General features: G+C 42.6%; 2 protein-coding genes across 5 annotated transcripts; one reads left to right on the plus strand and one right to left on the minus strand.

The window, feature by feature from the left end:
• Positions 1-1,492: 1,492 nt before the first annotated feature.
• Positions 1,493-14,297, minus strand: LOC137804255 (CTD small phosphatase-like protein). Of its 2 annotated transcripts, XM_068603384.1 has the most exons (8): positions 13,396-14,297; positions 7,188-7,345; positions 7,014-7,046; positions 5,992-6,093; positions 5,382-5,438; positions 4,918-5,010; positions 4,226-4,411; positions 1,493-4,095 (listed from the first exon to the last, which is right to left on the minus strand). In XM_068603384.1, exons 1-8 carry the CDS (start codon positions 13,469-13,471, stop codon positions 3,970-3,972), a joined length of 831 nt encoding a protein of 276 aa, XP_068459485.1. In that variant the 5' UTR covers positions 13,472-14,297; the 3' UTR covers positions 1,493-3,969. The 2 variants fall into 2 exon arrangements, with proteins under 2 accessions (XP_068459485.1, XP_068459494.1); XM_068603393.1 differs by lacking the exon at positions 7,014-7,046 and having other exon boundaries at positions 13,396-14,296.
• A 642-nt stretch (positions 14,298-14,939) lies between these two features.
• On the plus strand, positions 14,940-22,942 carry hhatla (hedgehog acyltransferase like, a). 3 transcript variants are annotated; one of them, XM_068571006.1, is made up of 13 exons: positions 14,940-15,160; positions 16,325-16,452; positions 17,675-17,742; positions 18,019-18,132; positions 18,563-18,583; positions 18,830-19,024; positions 19,222-19,431; positions 20,303-20,474; positions 20,622-20,766; positions 20,878-20,913; positions 21,012-21,213; positions 21,320-21,461; positions 21,732-22,942. In XM_068571006.1, the coding sequence occupies exons 2-13, from the start codon at positions 16,347-16,349 to the stop codon at positions 21,872-21,874; spliced, it is 1,554 nt and encodes a 517-aa protein (XP_068427107.1). In that variant the 5' UTR covers positions 14,940-15,160; positions 16,325-16,346; the 3' UTR covers positions 21,875-22,942. The 3 variants fall into 3 exon arrangements, with proteins under 3 accessions (XP_068427107.1, XP_068427105.1, XP_068427106.1); XM_068571004.1 differs by lacking the exon at positions 14,940-15,160 and adding an exon at positions 15,768-15,888; XM_068571005.1 differs by lacking the exons at positions 14,940-15,160; positions 18,563-18,583 and adding an exon at positions 15,768-15,888.
• The last annotated feature ends 872 nt before the right edge of the window (positions 22,943-23,814 follow it).

The following is a 23,814-nucleotide window of genomic DNA, read 5'->3' on the forward strand; positions in this document are numbered from 1 at the left end:
GTACAGCGTCACACACTCATGAGGAGCATAAAGTTTGGATTACAAGACGTTAAAGTTTAAATCATAATCCTGGGGCTTATCATTCAGTGAAACCATGTGGAATATTACAACTGTATAGTACCTTGTTGAATCCCTTTGTGCCTTCTCCCTGAATTAAACCATTAACCTAGTGAACTTTGGATGGACACACCTTTGGCAGTGTGGATCAAAAGGAAGTCAGGGAGGTGATGCACATAAATGCACTGCTCATGGGTTCACTTCCGGTTGAATTAAGTCTTTGACTGATGTGAGGGTGTATCATGTATTTGGTACTCAAAGCAACCACAACAAATATTTGTTCGAAAGGATGGGTTTGGATGACTTATTGAATATGATAGGGGTTACCTTTAGTAACTATCCACTCTGCAGTCCCCATCCCCCCCAAGTGTCTAGAGTTTTAAACCGCTGGCTGTACACTATGACCTGCTCAGCACCAAACGGCAGATACAGTGGGGCATTTAGCAGCTCAAGAGACAAATAAAGGGCTAAAAGTAGAGTTAATATTGGACTTGCATTCAGCAAGTGGACTTTAATTTTTTTTGCAAAAGGCCGAATAGGCTTGTTCTAAGATCACATGACCTGTGTGCCAGCTCATTCGAGCTAAGTTAACTTGCCCTTAAGCTGCTGACAGAAGACAAGCAACATTCCTCCATAAAAAATGTGCTTTATTGCAACACGACTGGAAGGAAATTGATGTATAAAGTATATTTTACAATTGGTTTATTCTAAACGAATACAGTGACAATCTGGTAATCGAGTTATCGGATCGTATCGGGTACAGACAGCGGAAACGTCAATAATGGCAGTTTGAAGTGATGATCTTTGGCCTTATTTCATGTACCGTGTCATACATTGGAACTAAGAAAATAAAATGTAGACATGACAAAATTGTTTCGATGAAGCCTTTTTTTTTATTATGGAAAGAAAGAAAAGTGATACTCGGGATGACAACACGCTGCCAACACTCAAAGTAAGCCAACCATAACCCACAAGTTTGAGTTTGTTTAAAAAAGTAATTAGAAAGTAAATGACCATCAAAAAAAGGAATCAAACACTGTGACTTGAACTCAAGTGTTGGAGAAGCATGGTGTTAAATCAATACAAAAGGATGGGTGTGATTATGAGTGAGGCAAAAAACTGGAAGGAAAAACAAACAATGCCTGTGTGCGCACGCACAAGCACACTCTGAAAGGAAAAGGAGGCAAGCTGGATACAACTGTAATATACAACTTTTCAAACCAAATACTGACAATGGTAGGTAAAAAAATATCACAATGATAGAAACATTTTCAAAGGAAGGTAATCAAGAGGTTGAGAAGAATTGTTTCTTCTATATATATATATATATATATATATATATATATATATATATATATATATATATATATATATATATATATATATATATAAAAATATATAAAAATATATATATATATATATAAAAATAACCATCAATGTGAACTCACCAACACGAATGCTTGCAAAAAGAAAGAATATTTCAATAAGCCTGTAGGAGCTGCAGCCTTTCAATAAAATAAGTGTTGGGAATTATGAAGTAGTGTAGGTCTTTTTCCTACGCGATGTCACAACTCATGAACCAAGCAATAAAGCATGTGGGGTTTGCCGTAGCACACGGTCCCACGATGGCGCCAGAAAGCCTTTTCCACGCTTCATTTGCTTAGTTTTATTGTTTCACAATGATAATTCAGCTGGCCAGGCATTGTCTGCACATGTGGCCGAGTTGATTTCACACTCCATAAGAAAGTACTAATGAGACGATGCCAAGACCTGTCGATGTAACCGTGGAGTTAATGGAGAAACATTGCTTTGTGCCTCTTCAGGCAGTAAGGCTTCAATGCCATGATGAGGTTCCTCAGGGTCCGGTCGCGGGGCCCCGGCAGCGTTCCATTCAGATCCAGCTCCTAACGCGTGGAGGCTGTCTGGATGAGCTGGGACCGAGCAGCCGTCTGCAAGTTTGCAAGGCATTCTCTCTTTCTTTTTTCCATTTACTTTCTTGCACAACAAAAGCTGATGAAAATGTAGATCACTATACACGGTTCCTTTGTTTTTTTATTGTTGAAATAGACCAAGCATCATTCAAGTTGTTTCAGTATTTTTGTTTTTGAAAAAGAGAAAAGATTCAAACAATTACATTTAATTGTGAAACGGCTGAAGGACTAACTTATACCGCATGTCCAGTTTTTTCGCGTCAAATAATGTAAAAATAATAAAAAGGTATGTTTTTTCGGTTCAATCCTGAACATCGTGATAACCAGGCCGACCTCTAGTGCCAACAAACCCTTTCCCGGCTAGCCTGGTCAAGTGCTTAAGACACCCAAACCAAACACTTGGCATGGAACCCCCCAACTCTTCCACAACATAAAAAAAGAAGAAAAAAGGTTATTGCCATGGTAGCTAATGTTGCAGCATTCGGTTTGCGTTATTCCTCTCAAACGTAGGCACTGAGGTGAAGAGCAGAAAGAGTCTGGGAAGGTAAACACCACACATCGACTGCACTAGTCGAGTACGGGCCATCGCCGTTTGTAAAACCATTTTAACACTGTCCAGACTCAAACCAACACGTTCCTATATTCCCTCGAGACAGACCTCGTGGAAAAAAATTAAAAACGTGGCACTCGACCCATTTACTGTAAATTCCCAGACCATTTGAAACAACAAAAAGGGATACCTTTGCAACTGTGTACAATTATTGAGAAGGATCATCCCGTAAGTTGAAGCTGCACCACTTGTGTGTGCCCCACCCCCACACGAAAAATAAGACAAGAAGATGATGCAGGCTAACAGCTAGCCACATGATAAGCACAACATGATAAACAAGGACCTTGTGACAAAACAAACATACACATGTATTTGACAACTATTTGTCGAAAAGGATAAATGCTATACTTACTACTGATGCTTTGAACAGTTATGGCTGAACCCCTGGTGAAGATATGAAGAAAATAATTTGCTTTTTTGGCAAATAACACAATTGGATATGTGGGGTGGGGTAGTGTGAGAAAGACAGAAAAATAAATGGCACAATGCAAGAGAACTACTGTACTGGGGTTCACAAACAGTTCACAATTGCAAATGTACTCCTTTGCCTAAAACAAAACGGAATATTTCTACATATAATGAAAGCAGAAAGAAAGAAAGTCACGTCTATATAATGGCACAAGCATGCCGGGGGAAAAAGAAAAACAAAGAATACTATGGAGACATTTACCCAGCATTTGATAAATCAAAAAAGAAAATTCCAACTTGTATATGAAGATACTTCTGTGTCCACTTTAAAGCATATTTTGTGTGAAAAGACTGAAGTACTGGAAATATGCCATGTACAAAATACCTCCCCATATAAACAACATTCACACAAGGCACTTCATTCAGTAAGAAAAGAGAATCACAGTCCTTTCTTCTACCAGAGACTGCCTGCATAGCAACAATATGAGGACAAGAACTTCTCAGACTTTTGTGTGGTACCACAAAAGAAATTTCAGACAAAACGTGGTTGTTGTTGTTGGGCGTTTTTTTTTTTTGGTTTTAAAATAAGCATTTTACCAAATAGTAAAACTTTGTTGGTTTAAAATGAAGACCAGAGTTTATTTCTCTTAGCATTTTGTCCCTACTATTATCAACTTAGGACACTCTGTACACTCTCTGGTGTGTTTTTTTTCTTCTTTTTTTGGTGAAACACAGTGCTCCTGGGATATTTTAGTGTTTTTCTCTGATGGCACTCGGAAGGCAGCCGGTCACCGGAGCGGGGCAGGGGTTACGTGGAGGTTTCCACAGGTTGACCCCAGAGGCGTCCCCTTGGGGCAGAGACAAGAGGGGCGCGTGTGGGACGATCTGCCTGAGTCTGAGAGCTGTGGTTGTAGAAAAGGGCAGAGATCGACAGTGGGGAGGATGGCGAGCTGAGGTGTCCTGCTACCTTCCTCTCAGATCCTGCAGGACCCCGTAAACCTCTTCTTCTTTGCTGAGTCCCTCAAAGAAAGGCAGCAGGTCCAGGAGCTCCGTGTCATTCATATCGTCAAACCAGGATTGGACGGGGACCTTGGGAGACGGGGAAAAACCACCTGCAGTTAGCTATTTGTTCTTGTACCAACTCATACCACATGGAGAGGATCACTGTAGTCAAACCAGGGAACAGAATCTCAAAACAACTTGTGGTGAAGGAACTCACAGCATTTTCTGGATGGAAAATGTAAGAGGCGGGCGAATTGTCAACAATGATAACGTTGCTGAGCTCTCGTCCCAGCCGGCTCAGGTCTTTGACGTAGTTCCCTCTGTGAAAAACGCAGGATTCTCGAAAGAGTCGCTCTCGGAACACGCCCCACTGATCCAGCAGGTCTGCCACAGGATCTGCATACTGTCCAAACCAAACAGACACACAACATGTTACTGGGGTAACTATGGAAAAAAATTTGCACAAAGGATCAAATCAAGGTCGCGGACCTTGTGGTCATAATGCCTCAGCTAGAGCGCCAACAGAACAACTGGCAAACGCTACGCTAATGTTCCAAAAGGAAGCAGGTTGAGTTTACCTGACAATGCCCCAGCAGATACTACGACTACGAAAAGTACGACTGACAGCTAGCTTTTAACTCAGCACGGGGACAGTCTGACGCTACAGAAGCAGGAGGCCCTGAATATGGTTATTTCTCTGTCTCATTCAATATACTTACCCATGCATTATTGGCTCAGAGGCAAAAAGACACAGATGGAGAGCGAGGCAGAGGAAGTGTGAACATTCAGACAGCGAGAGCAGATGAAACGTACCAAGACAAGGAAATAGAAAATGTTGCTCCATGGAACTGGTTTGTGTCCAAAGCACACATGTGTGAGCAAAGACAACGTGTACGGGTCTGAACGCACCTTGGCAAGACTGGCTGTAAAGAGGACACATTCAAATAGGTCCCCCATCCTTTGGAGGAACTCATCCACATGGGGTCGCTTCAGCACATACACCTGCAAGACACAGCGCGGATGTTAGGCCAGCGTTGAAGGGAAAAAAACATGTCTACAAATTACCGCTTCTCATTTTCTTGCGTTATCAAAAAACATCATTTAGCTCTGTGACGGTCCTCTCTAAGAGACATCGTTTTCACTCACAGTTGAGACGCTGTCTTCTGTTCGCCCAGCGACTGCCACCCAGTGCAAGTAATCGTGAATAGGCCAACCAGGATACACACAGCCTATCCTGGATTACTTGAACTGGATCACAGCCAGTCTCTTTGGTAGCTTCACATGATAACAAAAGTGACCTCTTGACCCTAATGCAAAATATAAAAAAGGTTAACTTTACTAAAAATGTTCTTTTTATTGTGTGTGAACCATACCTGATGAACGGTACCGTCGATCTCCACTGGGACAATGAAGTCGGCATTGCTGATGGGCTGCAAGAAGAAACACAACCTCAGACAGTGTCTTTCACACAGTGGGTGTAGTACCACAACTGATCAGCAGAGGTCCTGCAAGAAGCACTACAGCTTTGTGATGCACAGATTGTACTATCTCTGGAAGGTAGAAGAAGAAAATAAATCTCTTTTATGCCAAAACAAATCCCACTCTTTTTCCTTCTTCCTTCCTCCTGAAACCTCTCTAGTAATCCAACTCAATGGGCAACAACGCAGTCCCCTCTGTAGCATCTGGACAGAGAAAGGATGCTCCTCTCCTGGCTTTGTTAACAGTGTTTTAAGAGGTTTAACAAAGCTTCCTGCAGGTTACTGGCTGACTTTGGATATGACAACAATGATGACGTTAGATATAGATTGTGTATTAATCTCATTGCGAGGCGTATATGCTGTATGTTTTTCAATGTTGTTAGTGAAATCCAGGATATTTCCCATCAAGAAATTGCATTTATTATGCAAAGATGGTGAGAACTGTGCTGAGAACTGCAAACAACAACAATAGTTAACCTCTATTTGAGCTTTAGCCTCTTCTCACCTTGAATGAGCTGTGGACAAGCGTTTCATCCAAGTCAATCACCACACACTTTTTGCCGTAGTCAGATATTAGTATCTCTGGTAAGAGGTATTTGGCTGGTGGCTGTGGGGAAAGACGAGACAGATAATGTTAGATAAATGGATTGAGAATGAAAGACAGACAAAGAGCGATAGGAGATATATAGTTTGCATAAATTAATGTGTAAGGCTAAGCAGAAAAGCCAACACTGTGTTATGAAGAGTATCTCCATAGGCGACAATGCAGCAGAGATAAACCCATGTCTGGAATGATGTTCTTCAAAATGACACCCGATGGGATTCTTTAACACCGATATCTCCCCGCTACAGCCAACTATTCAGGGAGAGTAGCGCCATCATCGTTATATAGTTTTGGAGATTGAATAAAAAACAAGTTTAGCTGCTTTCAGGTACATTGAATTGATTAACTATACTTCATATTCATGTGTCAGCATGATAGGATGACGTCACGTGGGAATTATGTGTTAAAAAACGTAACTTTCACTTTAGATGGATTTTAAGTTGAATTTCATAGTCACTGATGGGTGATTTACAGATACAATTTATTTGATTACCTGGATTATTAGTTTTACTCCTTAAGCTGAGGAAGCAAACTTTAAGTCGAGGAGCTACTGGGGATCTTAACTCTCCCTAATAGTATCCAATTGCACGGATAAAGCAGCACAATCAATGGAAGCACCTGAGGCAATTAATGGAAACGGTTCCACACTTAACTTGTTCCACAGTTAGTGTCTCAGTATTTCTGAAAGCATACAAACCACCGTGAGTACCACGCATGCAGACCAGGCACTGAGCCACCATTTAAACCCATGGGTGCGTATAAACCCTCCATGCAGCCAGTGCTACCATCAGCTGATGCTGAACCGCAGTATGGAAGCGGAGCAAAAGCTCTCCGAGGAGCACTGGCGCCCACACAGACGGCATGTGCCAGCACCAGCCCACTCAGCCTGCATGCAAAGGAAACGGAAAAAAAATAATACATACACTAGGGACGGGGATGACCTCGACCTGGTCACACTACAACACAAGAGAGATAGACACACGCATAAACAAAGGGAGGAAGGAGAACAAACAAAAAGATAATCATAGATAATATCCCAAAGATAAAACAAACAAACAAAAAACAAATAGCATGCGTTTAGTGGAGCAGCAGCCCACCTTGGGAGGAGATCCATTCTCCTCAACAGGTGGAGGCAGGGAGCTGGTGTTGGTGTTGGCGGCTGGCGGGTCCGCATTGTAGTTGCGGAAGCAGCAGAAGAAGGTGCTGAAGATGCTTCGGCTCCTCTGCTTCTTCAGGCTGCTGTTCGATTGGGACACTGTCAAAACAACAGGAGGGAGTGGGAGAGCGGAGAGGGTGAATAAGTGGATATGCAAATTTATGTTCTGTCATATAAAAAAAAAGAAAAATGGAGCATGCCGAAGCCGGCAAGCTTTTACTTTTGGTTATTTGCATGCCGAGCTGTGGATGCTGCTGGAGTGACGGGGAACAAACTGTTATGTGTCGATTACAATCATCCTAAGTGACCACAGTGGTGTGAGCTACACTGAATCACAACAATAGGTGAGACCTTGACTGTGTGATTAAATGGCATTAGTGTTGCTTTTGTTGACCCGGCTTGGCAGAACCACTGATCAGAAAATAACTTGGCTGGCTGGGTGACTTCACCAGTCACACATAGCGACAGTTCAGAGCTCTGCTCTGATTGCAAATCGCCCCTCATTCCAGGACTACGGAGCAGGGCCTAAATCAGACACTGAGCTTTTATTAATAGTGACAAGTTGGAAGCCACACGCGCCCCCCCACTCCCTCCCATTTTGCCTAGCCGTGAATCCCTTCACCTGATTGGCCTCGGAGTCTCCATTTTGAAAGCTTGCTTACATTTGCCTCCCCATGTTTCGGCTGGCAGGTGAGTGACTGAAGCAGCCTGGACGTGCACAAGAGATGAGAGGAGGGAGGAGGTGGGAGGCCCCTCGGACCCCAGAGAGCCTATACAAGGCTGCATTCCTCTCCACCCATTAGTCGTCGTACCTCCCCCCCCCCCCCCCCCCCTCTCCTGCTCACACAACCAGAATGCTTTTGCAACTGAAGACCAGCGACAAGCAAATAGCATTATGTCATGTTTTTTGGCATCTTGATATTGTGCCACTTTGTGCTCCTGACCTTAAACAAATACCCAACAGACATCTGTCATGGGAAACACTGTGCCTGGAGAAAACATACAGAATTACTAGTACACAACGTATTAGTTAGGACAACAAACAAATACCAGAACTATTTTTTACATCAATCCAGGTTCGTCAAATCTTGTCAACAAAACAGTCCCATGGTTATCCGGCGGCAGAGGGATAATGTGTAATGTCTTCTTAAAACACACTCTTGTTTTAAGAAGAGTACATAAATTCTATATACCACAGCTAAAAATATTCATGAGTGCAGGAAATGTATCAGACACTGACAGAGCAACGGTATGTCGTGGCTACATGAAGCACTTTGCCTTGGCCCCAATCCCTCTATCACTGTCCTCCTTAATTACTGCTTTTCAATTTAGGGCGGCGGTGCTGGGTATCTCGAGTATAACTTATCAGTGACACGGGCTCCTTCACCCCGAGACAATGAAAGTACAATATGCATCCATCAACAAGGAAACATTCACATGTTCAGCCACCTATTCAAAGTAACTAAAAACCTTTAACACATGGAATTGTCCAAACAGACAGTGATTGTGTAGTCCGACTGAAATTACGTCTGGTGAGTAGTAAAAATATTATTGTAAAACCAAAAGGGTTTAAGGTTAAAAAAAGAAAGAAAAACATTAACAGCTTTTGGCGATCAGACCGACATCGACAGGGTCTATGAAGCGACGTGTCATGTCCATCACTTCCCTATAAAATCCTCTTAGTGTCCAAAACAAAAAAGAGGCATGCTGCAAGGAGAATAAAACATGATGCAGACGAATTTCCTGCTACTGCCCAAATGTTTCCAGAGTATAAAAGGGCACATTCTTACTCAATCCACTGGAAAAAGAAAGAAAAAAACTTTACATAACCACCAAATACCAAACTAGAGAACTGAGTTAGAGATTTGCCTCGGCAAACACAAATAACCAGATTGTTCTCCATGATGCCGTCATGAAAGTGGCGTCACAAACGTGTCACAAAGCGAGGGAATCTGCATAGGAGAGTCCAGGCAGATAAACAGAGGGCTGATGTCTGAATTTTTGGTCTCTCTGTTTCTAGGTAATTGTTGAAAGACCTTAAAATAGAGTTTATCATCTAAAAACCTTCACCAATGATTTAAACATAATCGTTAATTATGCATTATTATGCTGTGATTTTACTGGTCCGGCAAACTTAAGATCAAAATGCGGAGCGTGTGGCCCCTTCACTAAAATGAGTTTGACACCCCTGCCCTAGATGATCATAACCGGAATAGTAAGCTTGGTTAAAATAATACAAATAAAAAAAACAGGCCCGCACAACTTATTTCATTAAAGTGGACTTTGCTTTGTCATTTCAGCTCTTCATTACTGTAAAACTAGGACAGCAAAGCAGTCGTCCGCTGCCTGTGACTCATCACTACAAGCGGCTGCGTTATTGATTCTTCTGCACAAAGACCCTCAGAAAAACAACCGAGGACTACAAAATCATATGAGGAGCAGAACTTGGCCTCAAACGCACGTCGCTCACCTGGGGGTGGATGGAGGGAAGTAATTATGAGTGGGTAAACTGTTTAATTCACAAAGTTACAGGTCAAAGTTCAGTGCCTGTATTCACACAATGCATTCCAAGGTCTCACACACACACACACACACACACACACACACACACACACACACACACACACACACACACACACACACACACACACACACACACACACACACACACGTCTGTGGAGAAAAGGGAGACAGTGGCATGACTGAATAATGAGGATGAGTCTCGCATCAAAACAGAGTACAATAGTGGACCTTGTATGTTAGGGGAATAAAACAACTCAACATACAGCAGTATGTACTGCAGCATTGATTTACCTGCTGGGCAGATCAAAACATTACAATTATTTTTTCAGTTGAGGTTCCTTAGAACCTCTGCTTATTTCCACAGATCAATCGAGTTCAACTAAATTGGCTGGAGATGTTTTCATTTGCAATTCGAATGCTTTAATACACTTCATATTTATAAAGGCCTAAACATCCCTGATGAGGAATCTCACAGTCTTTATGGTTAGAATCTGACAAAACATGTCTAATGGAAGAGACAGTCATTGAACAACTGCAGTGCACATAAATCAATCCTCAAGCATCTTGGATTCCACGATGACTGTAGAGGAGCATTTACTATAAGGGTGAAGGAAGGGATCGTGTAAGAGACACCCTTGCGTCTCATAAATGCATTAAGGTCCACGTGGTTAACTCCCGACAAGAAAAGAGAAAAGACTCAGTCAGCACACCTTATCTTTTTTTAGAAAATCAAGTTGTATGTTTTTGCGAAACTAAATTGTTTTGTAAACTAAACATTGTCATCCTTACAAATAGTTATACTTGGCCAGGAGGTCAGTGGTGCTCTGGCCAACAGGGCAGCAAGTCTATATTTAGGCTTCTGCTTGGCAGCCAAACCAGTGTGAAAGGCAGGGGCATGTTGTTAGACGGCCAGTAGAGTAACACTGAGAGCAAAGGTGGTCAATTTTTGTCCAGCCAGCTTGGAGCCTGTTCAAGCAATGTAAGACTACCTGTCAAAATTCCTCTTGGACAGCTGCAGGGACAGGCTGTGTGTTAAATGATTGCAAAGGGACAGCCAAATTATTGGTTAGCTTTATAATAAACAGAGCAAAAAAAGGAAAGAATCCTGCTATATATTCCAATTGTGATAAAGATATATTCTCCATTTGTTCGATGCAAAAAAACAACAACATACATTACATACAAATATACATACATTACAACTTACATTCAAATGAAACCAGTTTTCAAAATGTCCAGAACAAATGGAATGAATAACATTGCCATCCTATTTCTATAATGATGTTACAATTTGACTCAGCCCCTAGGGAAGCCTTCTGTGTGACTCATTCCTAAAAGAAAATAAAAGAGGGAGGATAAAACAGCAAAACCACTGCTCTACTTCGCCCTCTTACTCGACTTTCGCCCCCTTCAACAAAGTAAATATTGGAGCCCTTTTTTTTTTACAAGGTACATATCATTGTATTGTCATGCACATTGTGACACTAAAACCACATTTTTTAGGACGGACAAATCCGGTACTTTGTATAAAAAACTTTTTCTGTCTCAACAAGACGCATTTGAAAAAACCCTTAGCTAACAAATTTCTTGTAATGCCGAATACAACTGTTTGCTATGAAAATATCTAACTTAAGAAAAAATAAACAGGACCTCTTCCGAGACATAATAATATTGCAATACTGGTGACGCTTGTAATGATGGATCTTTGATATGGCTTTACAAAGTGGCCTGTTTTAGCTGAATTAGATTTTTCTTTTAACCAAATTAAATTAGGTTTTTTTTGTATTATATAAATCGACTGTGTACTTGCTCTAGACTAAAATATGAAGACATTCTGTGTGGCACTACACAACAAATCCTGAGCTCAGAGAACAATATACATATTTCACTACACACTCACTTGTAACTATCAAATAAACTATTTCAATGAATCATGTAGTCAATAAATAAAGACAATCCATATCACAAGCTCATAATGTTGCCTTACATTTGCTTACTTTCTCTAACCAAAAGAAGACACATTTACACAGAAACAAAGAAGAGCAAAGACTAAATCTTCAAAAATCTGGCATCTTGACATGGACACATACTTTCAGCCCTCAATCATTTTTCATCTACCTATTGGACATGTGATTTCAGCAATACTCATATGCAGTGACCCCAAGTGACACTTTTTCCCCAGCAAAATGGCACAACCTCCAAGCACCAAATTGTGACTTATGAACCGCCAACAAGTCCTTGAAACTACATTCCGACAGCTTTCAAAGAGCTAACTAACTGTTAATCAAATCTTTACTGAGACATAATATCAAGGTGTTAGTAAGCGTTATGGAGCCGCAACTGCCTTACATCCACAGTACATAGTCAATGCCCATTTCTTTTATTCTTCCGTAACTCAAACACACATGCATTGATAATCTCATATAACACACAGATTCCATAGTAGTTACCAAGGAATACATTCGTTCCCCTCAGAGGAAAACACATTGTTGTGCTTGAAAGACTTAAGTTCTCACATTACTAATGGTATGACATGTGAGGTTTGAGATGTAATACTGATACACGTCCCATGAGTGACCCGGGAAGTGTCAGAGTAGCCCCAGGAATGGATGGACATTAGCAGCTATGGGGGGATTTGACCTCCACTGCATGCTGAAGTGTGAAAACGGATAAATGCATAGAGAGAAATGACAGATGGAGTGGAAGTGAAAATTAAGGCACAGGGAACCCCAATATTCCCTTGAGATCAGTGAATGTAAAAATAACGATTGCATCCAAGATATAAATATATCATTCTACTAGTGATAAGAATGAGAAAACACCACCTCGACTGGCAGTGTCTAACAGCCAACACAAAGGACAGTCTCCATCGGTTATAAGACAGCTCCGCGGTAAATAACACAGACAAAAGCAGATAATCGGATAACGTTAGAAAAAATATGTCTGTGCATCCTACGAGGTCAGCCCAGCCCTGAAGTCTCTTGTCCGACGGAAAAAAGATGTGCCAATTCAAATGCCATTTGCCAACATCACTGTCAGCAGATACCTAAAGTTCTCCTCTGTTTGCACGAATCCTTTATTCTTAATAACCTATTTTGCTACCATGCAGACCAAAACCACCTTGAACTTCTGAGCGTTGCTTGTGTTGATGATTCATAAAGTGAATCATCAGATCATTAAGTCCCGTTATGTGGCCCAAACGGAGCAAAAAAAAGTGTAGAAAACACAAACATTGATAAGCGAAGACGTGGCATCTTTTGGCTTAACGTGTTGTGTGGACGTCTACTGTTACACAGAAACACCAACAATGTGCCCGTTGATTGAGCCAACATTAAAGCGATTAAAACACAAACACTGGAGCGCTTTCGTGCCTTCAAGACGCAACAAACAGACGTTCAGCTACTTCGATAACTTATCCGGGAAGAGACCACTCTGAATTACTTGTTGCTTATTAAGAGTTTGTTAACTAACGCTAGTTCTGTTTCCATGTTTTATCTATAACTATTACAAGCAGGCAACCAGTGTCTTTAACTAGTAAAGCAGCTAGCGAGCTAAAAGCTCAACGTCAGAGAAAAGTAGTTAGCCAGCTAGTATTAGTTTGCTGCCGTTAGTTGACTTTTCCTTACCTTTTTCCTGGTTAAAGGATTGTATTTCTTCATCCTTCGGGTTGGAAACTTGGGTTATTATGGACATGTGGTCCATTTAGACGGGTGGTTATTCCTGTTTCCTTTCCCCCGCAATGTTATTCGCACAAGCGCGCTCGCTTCGTCTCCTAGCTAGCTGCTTCAGACGAGGGTGACCAGCCAGCCCACGAAGCTGCAGCCGTCCGGGGCGAAGTGCTGCGGGGACAGCCGGCCAGCGAGCACGGTGGTGAAGTGAAGTCCGTGAACGGCTGTCATTTATGGCTCTCCGCTAAATACCATCGCTGTAAACACGTGTTTCGTGGGCAAACACCGACAGTGCGTGCGTCTGTGTGTGGCTGAATAAGAAACAAAACAAAAAAACACCGACGTTGAATCGCTAAATAGTTAGCAAGTAGCTTGTGTTAGCGAGTTAGCTGTGGCGCTCCGACCATCCAAAATGCGAGGCCGCGTCTGGAACCACGTTGAAACCCGCAGGATGCCCGTCGGTGGGTCGCCCTCGTCTTAAAATCACGTATGGACCGCTGGCGTTGTTGACCGTTGACGTTAGCGAACACTTCGAAGTACACGGTTCATCTGCCAGCCCGACGGTCCCACCGCAACATGGAGGCTTTATGTATTTGGAGTTGCATCTGAAGCGGGGGTACTCTGAGTGGGAGGGGGCGGTTTGTTTCTGTGATGGATTCTCTCCGGCAGGCAGCCTCGCCGCACTACGTTGCTCAAACCCATGCAGCTGGCTGCTAGACGCCACTTTGCTCGAGCCTCTCCCCCCCTGTAATTACTGTTGGCCTCACGCGACAAATCACAGCTCTTTTGCATCAAGGGACACATTAGAAAACAATACACTTCGTGCGCGCGAACATGGTGACGCGTACAGCCGCGTCTTTAACGCGCTCTTTACGGAGCCAAGTACAATAGTTGACGTTTATCTCGAACACCCTTGGAATTTGAACAAGTCGAGAGCGCCACCTAGTGTCTAAAGTTGGGGACTGCGTCGAGGATATCGTGCATTCAAATAGTACAGTATAGTACAGTACAGTAGAGTACAGTATAGTGCCAGCCTCTATTCAACCAATCGCAGTGTCGGATTTGATGTATTAGGAAATATATCACTTTATGATAGGAAAGGTTATTGGAAAACTATTAAAAAATAAAGTCTGACATTATAATGTGATAGTTGATTATGATACTGAATATAATAATATAGACCTTTTAAAAACATATTGCGTCAGAAGTATTTTTTTCATGTAAGCTACAGTCTACTTACACATACCTTCCTCTCAATTCTCATCCATTATTAATTTTGTTTTCTACTGGAGAATCATAAAAGGTATTCTATGGTGTGTCATCTGATCATGTATAACATAAAGGCTTAAGATGATGCTATTGACGGATGCAAACGCTCTCCTCCTCCTCCTCCTCCTTCCTCTTTATTTTAACCCTTTCTCCAAGTGTGTTTTGCGCTCCTGCGGACCACCCCTCACTGTGGTGCAGTAGAGAAAGATAAATATATCCCCCCTCCCTCCTCCTCCACCTCCTCCTGTCGTTGAGTCCGCATCATCCTGACTGGCCCAGGCTGGTGATCGCAAGCAGCGGCAGCAGGCAAGCCCCCCACAGGACGGATGAATTAGAAAACCTGCTGTAACCACCATCAACCCCTTTTTTCTTTCTTTTTTGAAACACATTAATTCTCTATATTGAAGAGTCTGCAAGTAAAGCACCGCTGCCCCCATCTTGAAGCGGATACAAGGTTAGTAAAACAAAACAAAAAAACAAGTATTGTATTGGTACAGGGGGGTTAAAAGGAGTATACTAATCAATGTAATCATAAATAATAAAGGCGTGTTATCGAGCTCTGTGTGCATGGAGCAAAGGACCGGTGAACCTGTATTTGTATGCAGGACGCCTTGCTGGGGTCCTGCGCCATGAGAACATCTTGGCATGGACGGGACTTTTTAGTCCAACTCCTTTAACTTCAACTCAGAGTGCGCGACATGAGCCTGGCGCGCGCACACAAACATACATGGGACACACACACACACACACACACACACACACACACACACACACACACACACACACACACACACACACACACTAGTACAAGGGCGCTATTGCCCCCACTGGAAAGTAACTGTCTGTCTGTTTTTTGCTCCTCCGATGCACCATTCTTGGTCATTCCCGTCAGGGCTAATTATTCAGTCCCCGGCCGGCGCCTCGCAGATCACATAGCGCTGCAGCTGCCCGCTGTGGCACGACCAACTGCGGGAGCTATAATAGGAAAAGAGAGGTAGAGTTGCGCTGCTGACGCTGCTGATTCCGAGGGGCCAGAGCTCTGCAGTACTATTTCAGTCACTGGACCCCATGGATCCGAAAAGGCTTATTAGTAAAATGTCACCTGCCTAAAACACCTTGCATCTGTCATGATGATCACGTGTTGATGCGTCTTGGAGCAAGTTTCACATTCTTTTCACCGTCGTGAGTTTTTTGCTGTGTGTGTGTTGATTTTGTATTTTTTCTCTCTTCTTCTTCAGTTGGTATATTGTAAAAGCATTGTCAAAGGACTCTGTGTGTGTGATAGTGAACAACGTGCATACTGTGCTGTGTATAGGCCTCAAAACCAATTGTGTTGCTTCGCCCAACATGTATTGGTAAGAGGAGGCCGTCAAGGCGCATGTTTGTTTTAGCCCTGACTGAAACATAACACTTTCCTTCAGAATAATCATGACATTGGAAGGGGGGTGTAACATATGGTTCAATAAAACTTGATAAACCTCAATACTTAAACATTCACAATCATGTATTGCTGGTTTCAGACGTGTGTTTATTTTAGTTTTTTCTTCTTCACACTTATACACTTTTTCCTTCAGTCAGGTCTAATGTTGTGGCTGATTGCTTTTTCCACCCGTGCCAGGCTTCCAGTGCGCAGGTTCACCATGGGGATCAAGGCTGCTCTCCCCAGATATGAGCTGTATCTCTACACAGCAGTGCTCGCCGGGGCCTTGGTGTGGGCAGGCAGTTGGATATCTGAAGCTTCAAGTGGTGAGTGTCCAAGGGATGTCCAACGCACACACAGAGTGACGCGACAAACACCAGAGTTCATTGAAGTTCACTGAAGGCCTTTTTATTTATCGGAGTCAGAGTGAACGCACAGTTTCATGAGCAGTTGACACACAGTCAACCCTTTCAGTCCAAATATATCTCACAGAAAAGTCCTTTACTTGGTAAAAATGGGAACTCATCATTATAACACTGCTCTATTAAACCTAAAACTGCGTGGAACAAAGTTCATTGAGCGAACTGAAAGAGACCCTCCCTAAGGAAATCCTGCATGTTCCTATTAATACGAAGGCAATTCAAAGCTGGTCCAATTACATTCTAATTGTTTTTCTGATGGAGATATTTCACATTAAGACTCAATTACGCTGAGTTAACTAATCCCGGGCCTCTCCCTGTGAAACACTACCAAGTGTTTGCCAGTTTTCAGTCAGTAAAAGGCTGAAACTGTATCCTTTTCACCCAGACTGAGTGTAGAATGTCTGTCACAGTCATATGGACCAGGGAGCAGAGTGATGTATTTTCACCTCATTCATTTTCTTCTATGATTTTCTTAAAATGGTCCTTTCCTTCGGCCTGTGGGCATCTCTACTGTCCAGGTCTGCACGCTACAGTGGCACCGAACCGCCCCGTAAAAGAAGCTTGGCTGTGTTCCCAGAATTAAGAGGCTTTCCCTGACTGACCCTTTACATTTTGATATCCCTTTCTCATGTCCATTAGTGTAATCAGGCGAGCCGGAGGAGCTACTAAATGTGTCAACCCCGCCGTCACGACCTGATCGTTATCACACATATTTCTGTTCTTATCCTTTCTGTGTTAGCTTTTAACTCCGGTCATGCAGCAAACTAATCTCCTGCAACCAAATGATCGCCGTCAAAAATAGAAAAGCTTTGCAATGAGTACATTATGTAATATTTGATGTTATCAAAATGGACTGAATGTGCTCCTCCCACACCTTAAATTCAATATGAATGATCTAACAACAGCGCCAAAGCTGGTTTAAAAATACAAATAAAAACATTCTTAAAAGGATTATTTCAAAAGTGCTCAGGGTTACTAAGACCACAGAAATTAAACCGCCTACATTTTTGTTTTTTGAAACCCTCAACCTCGAGGCTTTGCCATATACTGCCAGGAGTTAAACATGTACCTTGTTGATTACATTTTGTTTGGTGAATGTACTTCTTTTCCTCTTTTTTTCATGCAGAAAATTTAAACAGAAAGGCCTTCAAGGAAAGCGTAAAACCAGGATGGCATTACTTTGGCAGGAAAATGGTAAATTGCTTATATATATATATATATATATATATATATATATATATATATATATATATATATATATATATATATATATATATATATACATATATATATATATATATATGCATATATATATATATATATATATATATATATATATATATATATATATACATATGCATACAGTATATCCTGCTTGTGTATCTCCGTGTGCTCTATACGTGCATCTGCTAATGCGGGATGTCAAGAGAGAGCTGTCGCGCGTCAGTAATCCATCTTCCTTTGCTACAGGACGTCGCAGACTTCGAGTGGGTGATGTGGTTCTCTACATTCCGCAATCATATCCTTTTTGCTCTCATGGGCCACGTTATCTTTGCCAAAATATTCACCCTCGTGGCTCCAAAGGTGCGTACACGTGTGTGAATGCCCATCGGCTTGCACTGTGATCGCGTACAGGTGTAACAGCATGTCTCTTAACGTATGTGTAAGTACTGGTTGTGTGTATATTAAGGCCACACCGCGGCATAAACGTGTAAAATGTGAATTGATGTACTGATGTAAACAGCAAGCCCTGGGCTGTACAATGTAATAAATCCACTTTAGTTCAGTGTAATTCTATTTTATTTGAGCAAAATCGAATTTATCCGACTATACATTTGCACTCCGAGGTCTAACCCTCACTTGACTTGATGCATGAGCATGATCTGTGTTGTGTTAGACGGGAATGCCTTCCTGTTGAGTGCACATTCTTCTCACATGAATATGTATTGTTTGACATATTTAAAACTGTTTGTTTTAAACATGTTTTCTGTCTCGTTCCATGCATACACTGAAGATTGGTATTGATGGATGTAAGGTAACATTAATAAACTTGTGAATTTCATAACATTTGTCATGCGTTTCATTCAAATTGTTAATACATTGACAGTAGATGTGTTTGTGTCCCTCATTGTGTAATCTTTTCATCTAAAAGCATATCCATTGTTGTAGCTGGTACAGTGTTGTTGTACTAACGCCGTTCATCGTGAGTGTGACACTGAATTGTGAGTACAAGTGGTCCCGCCGTGGCGTCGCACTGACGCCGGTCTCTCTTTAACCACAGCACAGATCCTTGATCTTCGGTGTGTACGGCGGTTTGGCAGTGCTGGTCACGATGGGCTGGACCTTCATGGCCCTAGTCCTGTCGCACTGCATCGTGCTCTACAGCGTCGCCATGGTCAAGAAGAAGTGGCTGTGCTTTCTGGCCGGCCTTACCACGCTGGCCTCCATCAAGCTGGAGCCCTATAACTCCTGGCAGGTGAGCGGACAGGTTCCAGGTTCGAACCTTGGATCAGCCGAGCAGTGCCTCAAAAGTATAAACACCAAACGCACCAATATAGAACGAGTTGTGGCAATTAGGAGGGGATGCTGATGTCGTTGTATCTAATTTCAAGCAAAGGCATTCAGATAAAAATGTGAATAATAATAGGTGATGATGATGCTGTCCTGCCTCAGGAATCCTTGGTGACCGGCTCTTTCGACCTGCAAGACATCCTGTTCTATGGAGGATGCGGCTTCAGCATCCTGCGCTGTATGAGCTTTGCCTTGGAGAACTGCGAGAGGATGGATGGCAACTACACATTCTCCGACCTGCTGCGATACAACTTCTACCTCCCATTCTTCTTCTTCGGACCTATCATGACTTTCGACAAGTTCCATGTCCAGGTCTGTGAAATTCAACAGAAAGGGATGAAAAATGAGTGGAAGTGGAAAAAGTGCAGCAGCCCCTTTTTGACATTTGACAGTAGCTATGAGGCTATCACTCATAAGTGCATATTGCACTGGAAGACTCCTTGAGGCCGATGTAACAGTCACTCAGAATGCCGTGTGTTTTTGTAACTCGATTTAGAGCCACAGAAGGACACGGAAAACTCATATTTCGTGCATTTGTACGCTTTGATCCCTTATAGTCGTATTTTACTTTTATACTCTGGATGCGCTATTTTTATCGAGTGTATGTTTTCACCCCAGTGATGGGTCATCAGGGTCTGCTAAGCCTTCTCTGCTGAAAACAGAGTCACAAAGTTATAGCTATTTTATTATTTAATTATTTTTCACAAATATACTACATGTATTATAATTATTTTTCCCTGTTTGGTTATTTTCTCATTGTACGAGCTCATGTCTCGTCAGTTCCTCAGCTCAGGCCAGCAGCGCAGCTTGCTTGACAACTGGTTAAGTATAGCTCGTCCAATCAGATTTCACCTTTTGTTTCTCTATGCTATAGTAGTGACTTAAACAACATGCTAACGGCCAGCTCGCTAGCGTTAATATCTGCTATCATTATGGACGTTGTGACAGGGCCCGCATGACCATTAACATGTGCTGTGATTGGTCAGTGAAGCTAGAATCTCAGGAGTTAATGATGACCCATTTTATGTGCATCTGGTGAGTGACATGCTGGTTGTGTTACAGTTTTTTACATATCATATTTAATCATAAACAAGCTACCCTGCGATCAGCTGTTAGTGAACTGTCTTCAGGCATGCTGGGGCAGAGTCGTATCATTTTACCAAACAATGATGGCGTTCCACAGGTGAATAACATCCAGCTGACCCGCAAGGATAGGGAGCTGTGGAGCATCACCACCAAGGCCTTGCTGCATCTGGGAGTTATTCTGGTGGTGGACGTCTTCTTCCACTACCTCTACATCTTGACAATCCCCAGTGACATGAAGCTGGTCGCCAAGCTCTCTGACTGGAGTCTGGGTGAGTTTTATATCGGAACACTTTCACGTGGATGTGGTCACTGACGACGTCTCACGCTGGCTCTATGCATTGCATTTACTCCAACTCCTTATTAATGTTATCATCCACTACCATCTTCCTGCTTTGCTTCCATGTGTTCATTTGCAGCTGGTCTGGCCTACTCCAACCTGGTGTACGACTGGGTGAAAGCAGCTGTGATGTTCGGCGTCATCAACACCGTGGCGACGCTGGACCACCTGGACCCTCCTCAGCCTCCCAAGTGTATCACCATGCTCTACGTGTTCGCCGAGACGTACGTGGGATCAAACTAATTGCGTGTCATTTCTTCAGAAATCTTTACATAGACCCTCGATGGTTACGCTACAGCTACGTTGAAATTGTGTAAACTTTGTCGTTTTTTCAGGCACTTTGACAGAGGCATCAATGACTGGCTGTGCAAGTGAGTGTTTGAGTTTAAAACCCCAGGGTTTAAATGAATATACAGAGAAGAGGAACTTTCGTTCTTCATCAGGCTGAATTGGAGTCGTAACTTTGCAGGTATGTTTACGACTACATTGGCGGGGATCACGATAAAATCTTCAAGGAGCTCCTGGCGACCTTCTGCACCTTCGCCATCACCACCTTGTGGCTGGGCCCGTGTCAGCTGGTTTACATCTGGTCCTTCTTCAACTGCTTCGGTCTTAACTTTGAGCTGTGGGTGGCCAAGTTGTTCTCCCTTCCGCCATTTTCTATCATAGAGGTGAGACACATTGAGATTAAAATCACTGGCAGTCAATATATGCCGTTAAGCTCTCTGTAACTTGGTGCCATATCCCTTAACGTGCCTGCCTCTGCTGCGTCTGCAGGGGGCAATGGGTGAAGCCATGTCACGCAGGATCCGGGGAGTGTTCAACGCGGCCAACTTCTGGACCATTGTCCTCTATAATGTGCTCTCCCTGAACAGTTTGGAGTTTGCCAAGCTGGTGGGAAGACGACTGATTTTCAAAGGTGGGGAACAAGAAAGATTTCTTATATGAAATCAAAGTAAGGCTTTGCGACTCAGACATCAAATGCAACGTGACGTCCTTTTTGTTGCTGTCTTTTACTTGGATCTTTCACGTAAAATAAAAGAACGCAGCGATGTCAAACGTCAAGGTTGTTCACAAGATTATCTTCAATGGATCATCTATTCAGGGCACAGCACAAAAAGCAGCTGCATTCCTTTAAAGCTGTACTTTCTTATTCTTCTTCTTCCCCCTGTTTGTGCTTCACTTCCAGGTTTCCCTCTGTCCACCCTCTCTGTGTTGCTTGTGACCTACTGTGGCGTGCAGCTGGTGAAGGAAAGGGAGCGAAGGCAAGCTCTGCTGGACGACCCGGAGCCGGTGAAGGCCGTAGACGAGGGCAAACTAAAGGCAGAATAAACCAGAATGACAGCCTGTCAGACTTCACAGTCAACAGCTCACCTCACCCCCCTCGCATTGTTCCATCCTCGGCCATGCGAACTGCACCTAACCAGACTGTAACAGCCAGTCAGCACTTATATTATTCACAAGCCTGTGTCTTCTTTTTAATTTAACTGTTTTGCCTTTTATTTGTCAGAAGCGAGGCAACATTTTGAACTGGGAAGTATCCTCAAGTGCACTTGCTGTAGATAATCACTACGACCCTTTGGCACACATCCACCGACGGTGCATTTTTGTATTTTATCCGAACAAAAGATTGTTTAACAAATGCTAGGCCTGCTAAATATTTGTACGATGCGACACCTCCTATATATAAAGACATACAGTATAGTTAGGGTATGACCACTTTGCTCTGTGTGGTTGTCTCCTCTGTTCACTCTCGATTTTTCTCCGATTTGGAAAATTCTTTCATGTTTTTTTTTTTGGGCGGGGGGTGGAGGGAGTTGAACATCATTATAATGATTATTTTGAATGATTTTCTTAATTTACACCTAATCATCATGTTTAACCATACAAAAGGTTCAAAAACTTGAAATCAGGGTGTATGGAGGGCAATGAAGAAAATATACCAACGGTGCTGTAGTCCTCCACATAGCTTGCAGCTGATTGTAAAGACGTGTGCTGCGCTGGCATGAAGCAAGAACATAAATCACAATGTATAAAGTAGGTAAAATGGAGGAAGAATGTATTAGGTCTCTTGTAAACTTGACAAATTCAACGTGGTGCAACCGTCCAGAGTCCGCCGACTGACCACTGTATGGTGGGACGCTTTGCCTCATTGTTCCTCGTCCCTCTTTCACAGGATCCAGGCCTCGTGACATGCTGTGAAAGGCAGTTAGCACTATAGCACTAAATATGGGTCACTCTCCACCTGCCTGTCACCAAAACCTGCTGTCTGCCTTCACCGCAGCAGCAGGAAGAGAGAGGAGGAACACAAGTTCATTGTAATGCCTTTTTTTTTTTCATTTGAAGGGGTTTTTATTTAAACTCTTCGACTTTGAAATAAAGTTTTGTTTTCATCCAAAAGTACAAGTTTGTTTTGCTGCAGAATGGAGCCGAGACCAAAGGGGTGCGGGTTGTGTTGTTTTGCTGGGATGGTTGATTGGTGTTTGCTTGAATGTCTGTCCTAAATTTGAAACAATTTTGGTGGGGATTCTTTAATAAGTCGCGAAAGACTTGTTGCTTTTTTCCCCTGCGTGGCAGTGAGTCGTTGTCATGTGTCACCACAAGATGGCGCAGTTTGACCAAAGTTGATCCAAACATGTCGGTTCACCCACAGGTTTCTTCATCAAGGCAGCGTAAGGGTACAGTCTGAACTTCCTCACCCTCCACCTTCACCGCAATCTCTTTGCATTGCTGCCAATTATCGAATTATTGAAGGCTGAATTGCATAGCTATTCCAGTTTGCAGGTCCACTCACACCCATCATTGATCATGTTGGTGCACCTGTGCTTCATCTCTGGGGATTTTTCTCCCTCGACTGTTCAAGAACAAATCATGCGCGTGATTCGTTGAAAAGTATTTTTTTGTTCGAGGAATGATTTACAGTTTGCAGGAAAAGCACAGGTGTCATTGATAACGTTAATTGTTACCTTCACTGGCTCACTGATGTGGGGGAACTGACACAGAGCTTTAATTAATCTTATTAGTTTCACCTGTGCTTCTTCTGCCACGACAAGTCAAACCCTTTAGTGAGAAGTCTGACGGTTACATCTGTGATCCTCAGTAGTTCCCCAAATACAATAACCTACCTATAAATCAATAAAAACTAGTAGAAGAGTTATCTAGTAGAAGTATAAGACGAGTCCAATGTCAAAACTGTGAAAAATGATAAATAATAGAAAAATGATATGACATCCCAGTAGATACACATCTTTTAAAATGATTGTGCTCATGAG

This window comes from Clinocottus analis, unplaced genomic scaffold (genome assembly GCF_023055335.1).
Source record: "Clinocottus analis isolate CAN_PGR_092001 unplaced genomic scaffold, fCliAna1.0.p SCAF_11, whole genome shotgun sequence".
Taxonomy (NCBI): domain Eukaryota; kingdom Metazoa; phylum Chordata; class Actinopteri; order Perciformes; family Cottidae; genus Clinocottus; species Clinocottus analis.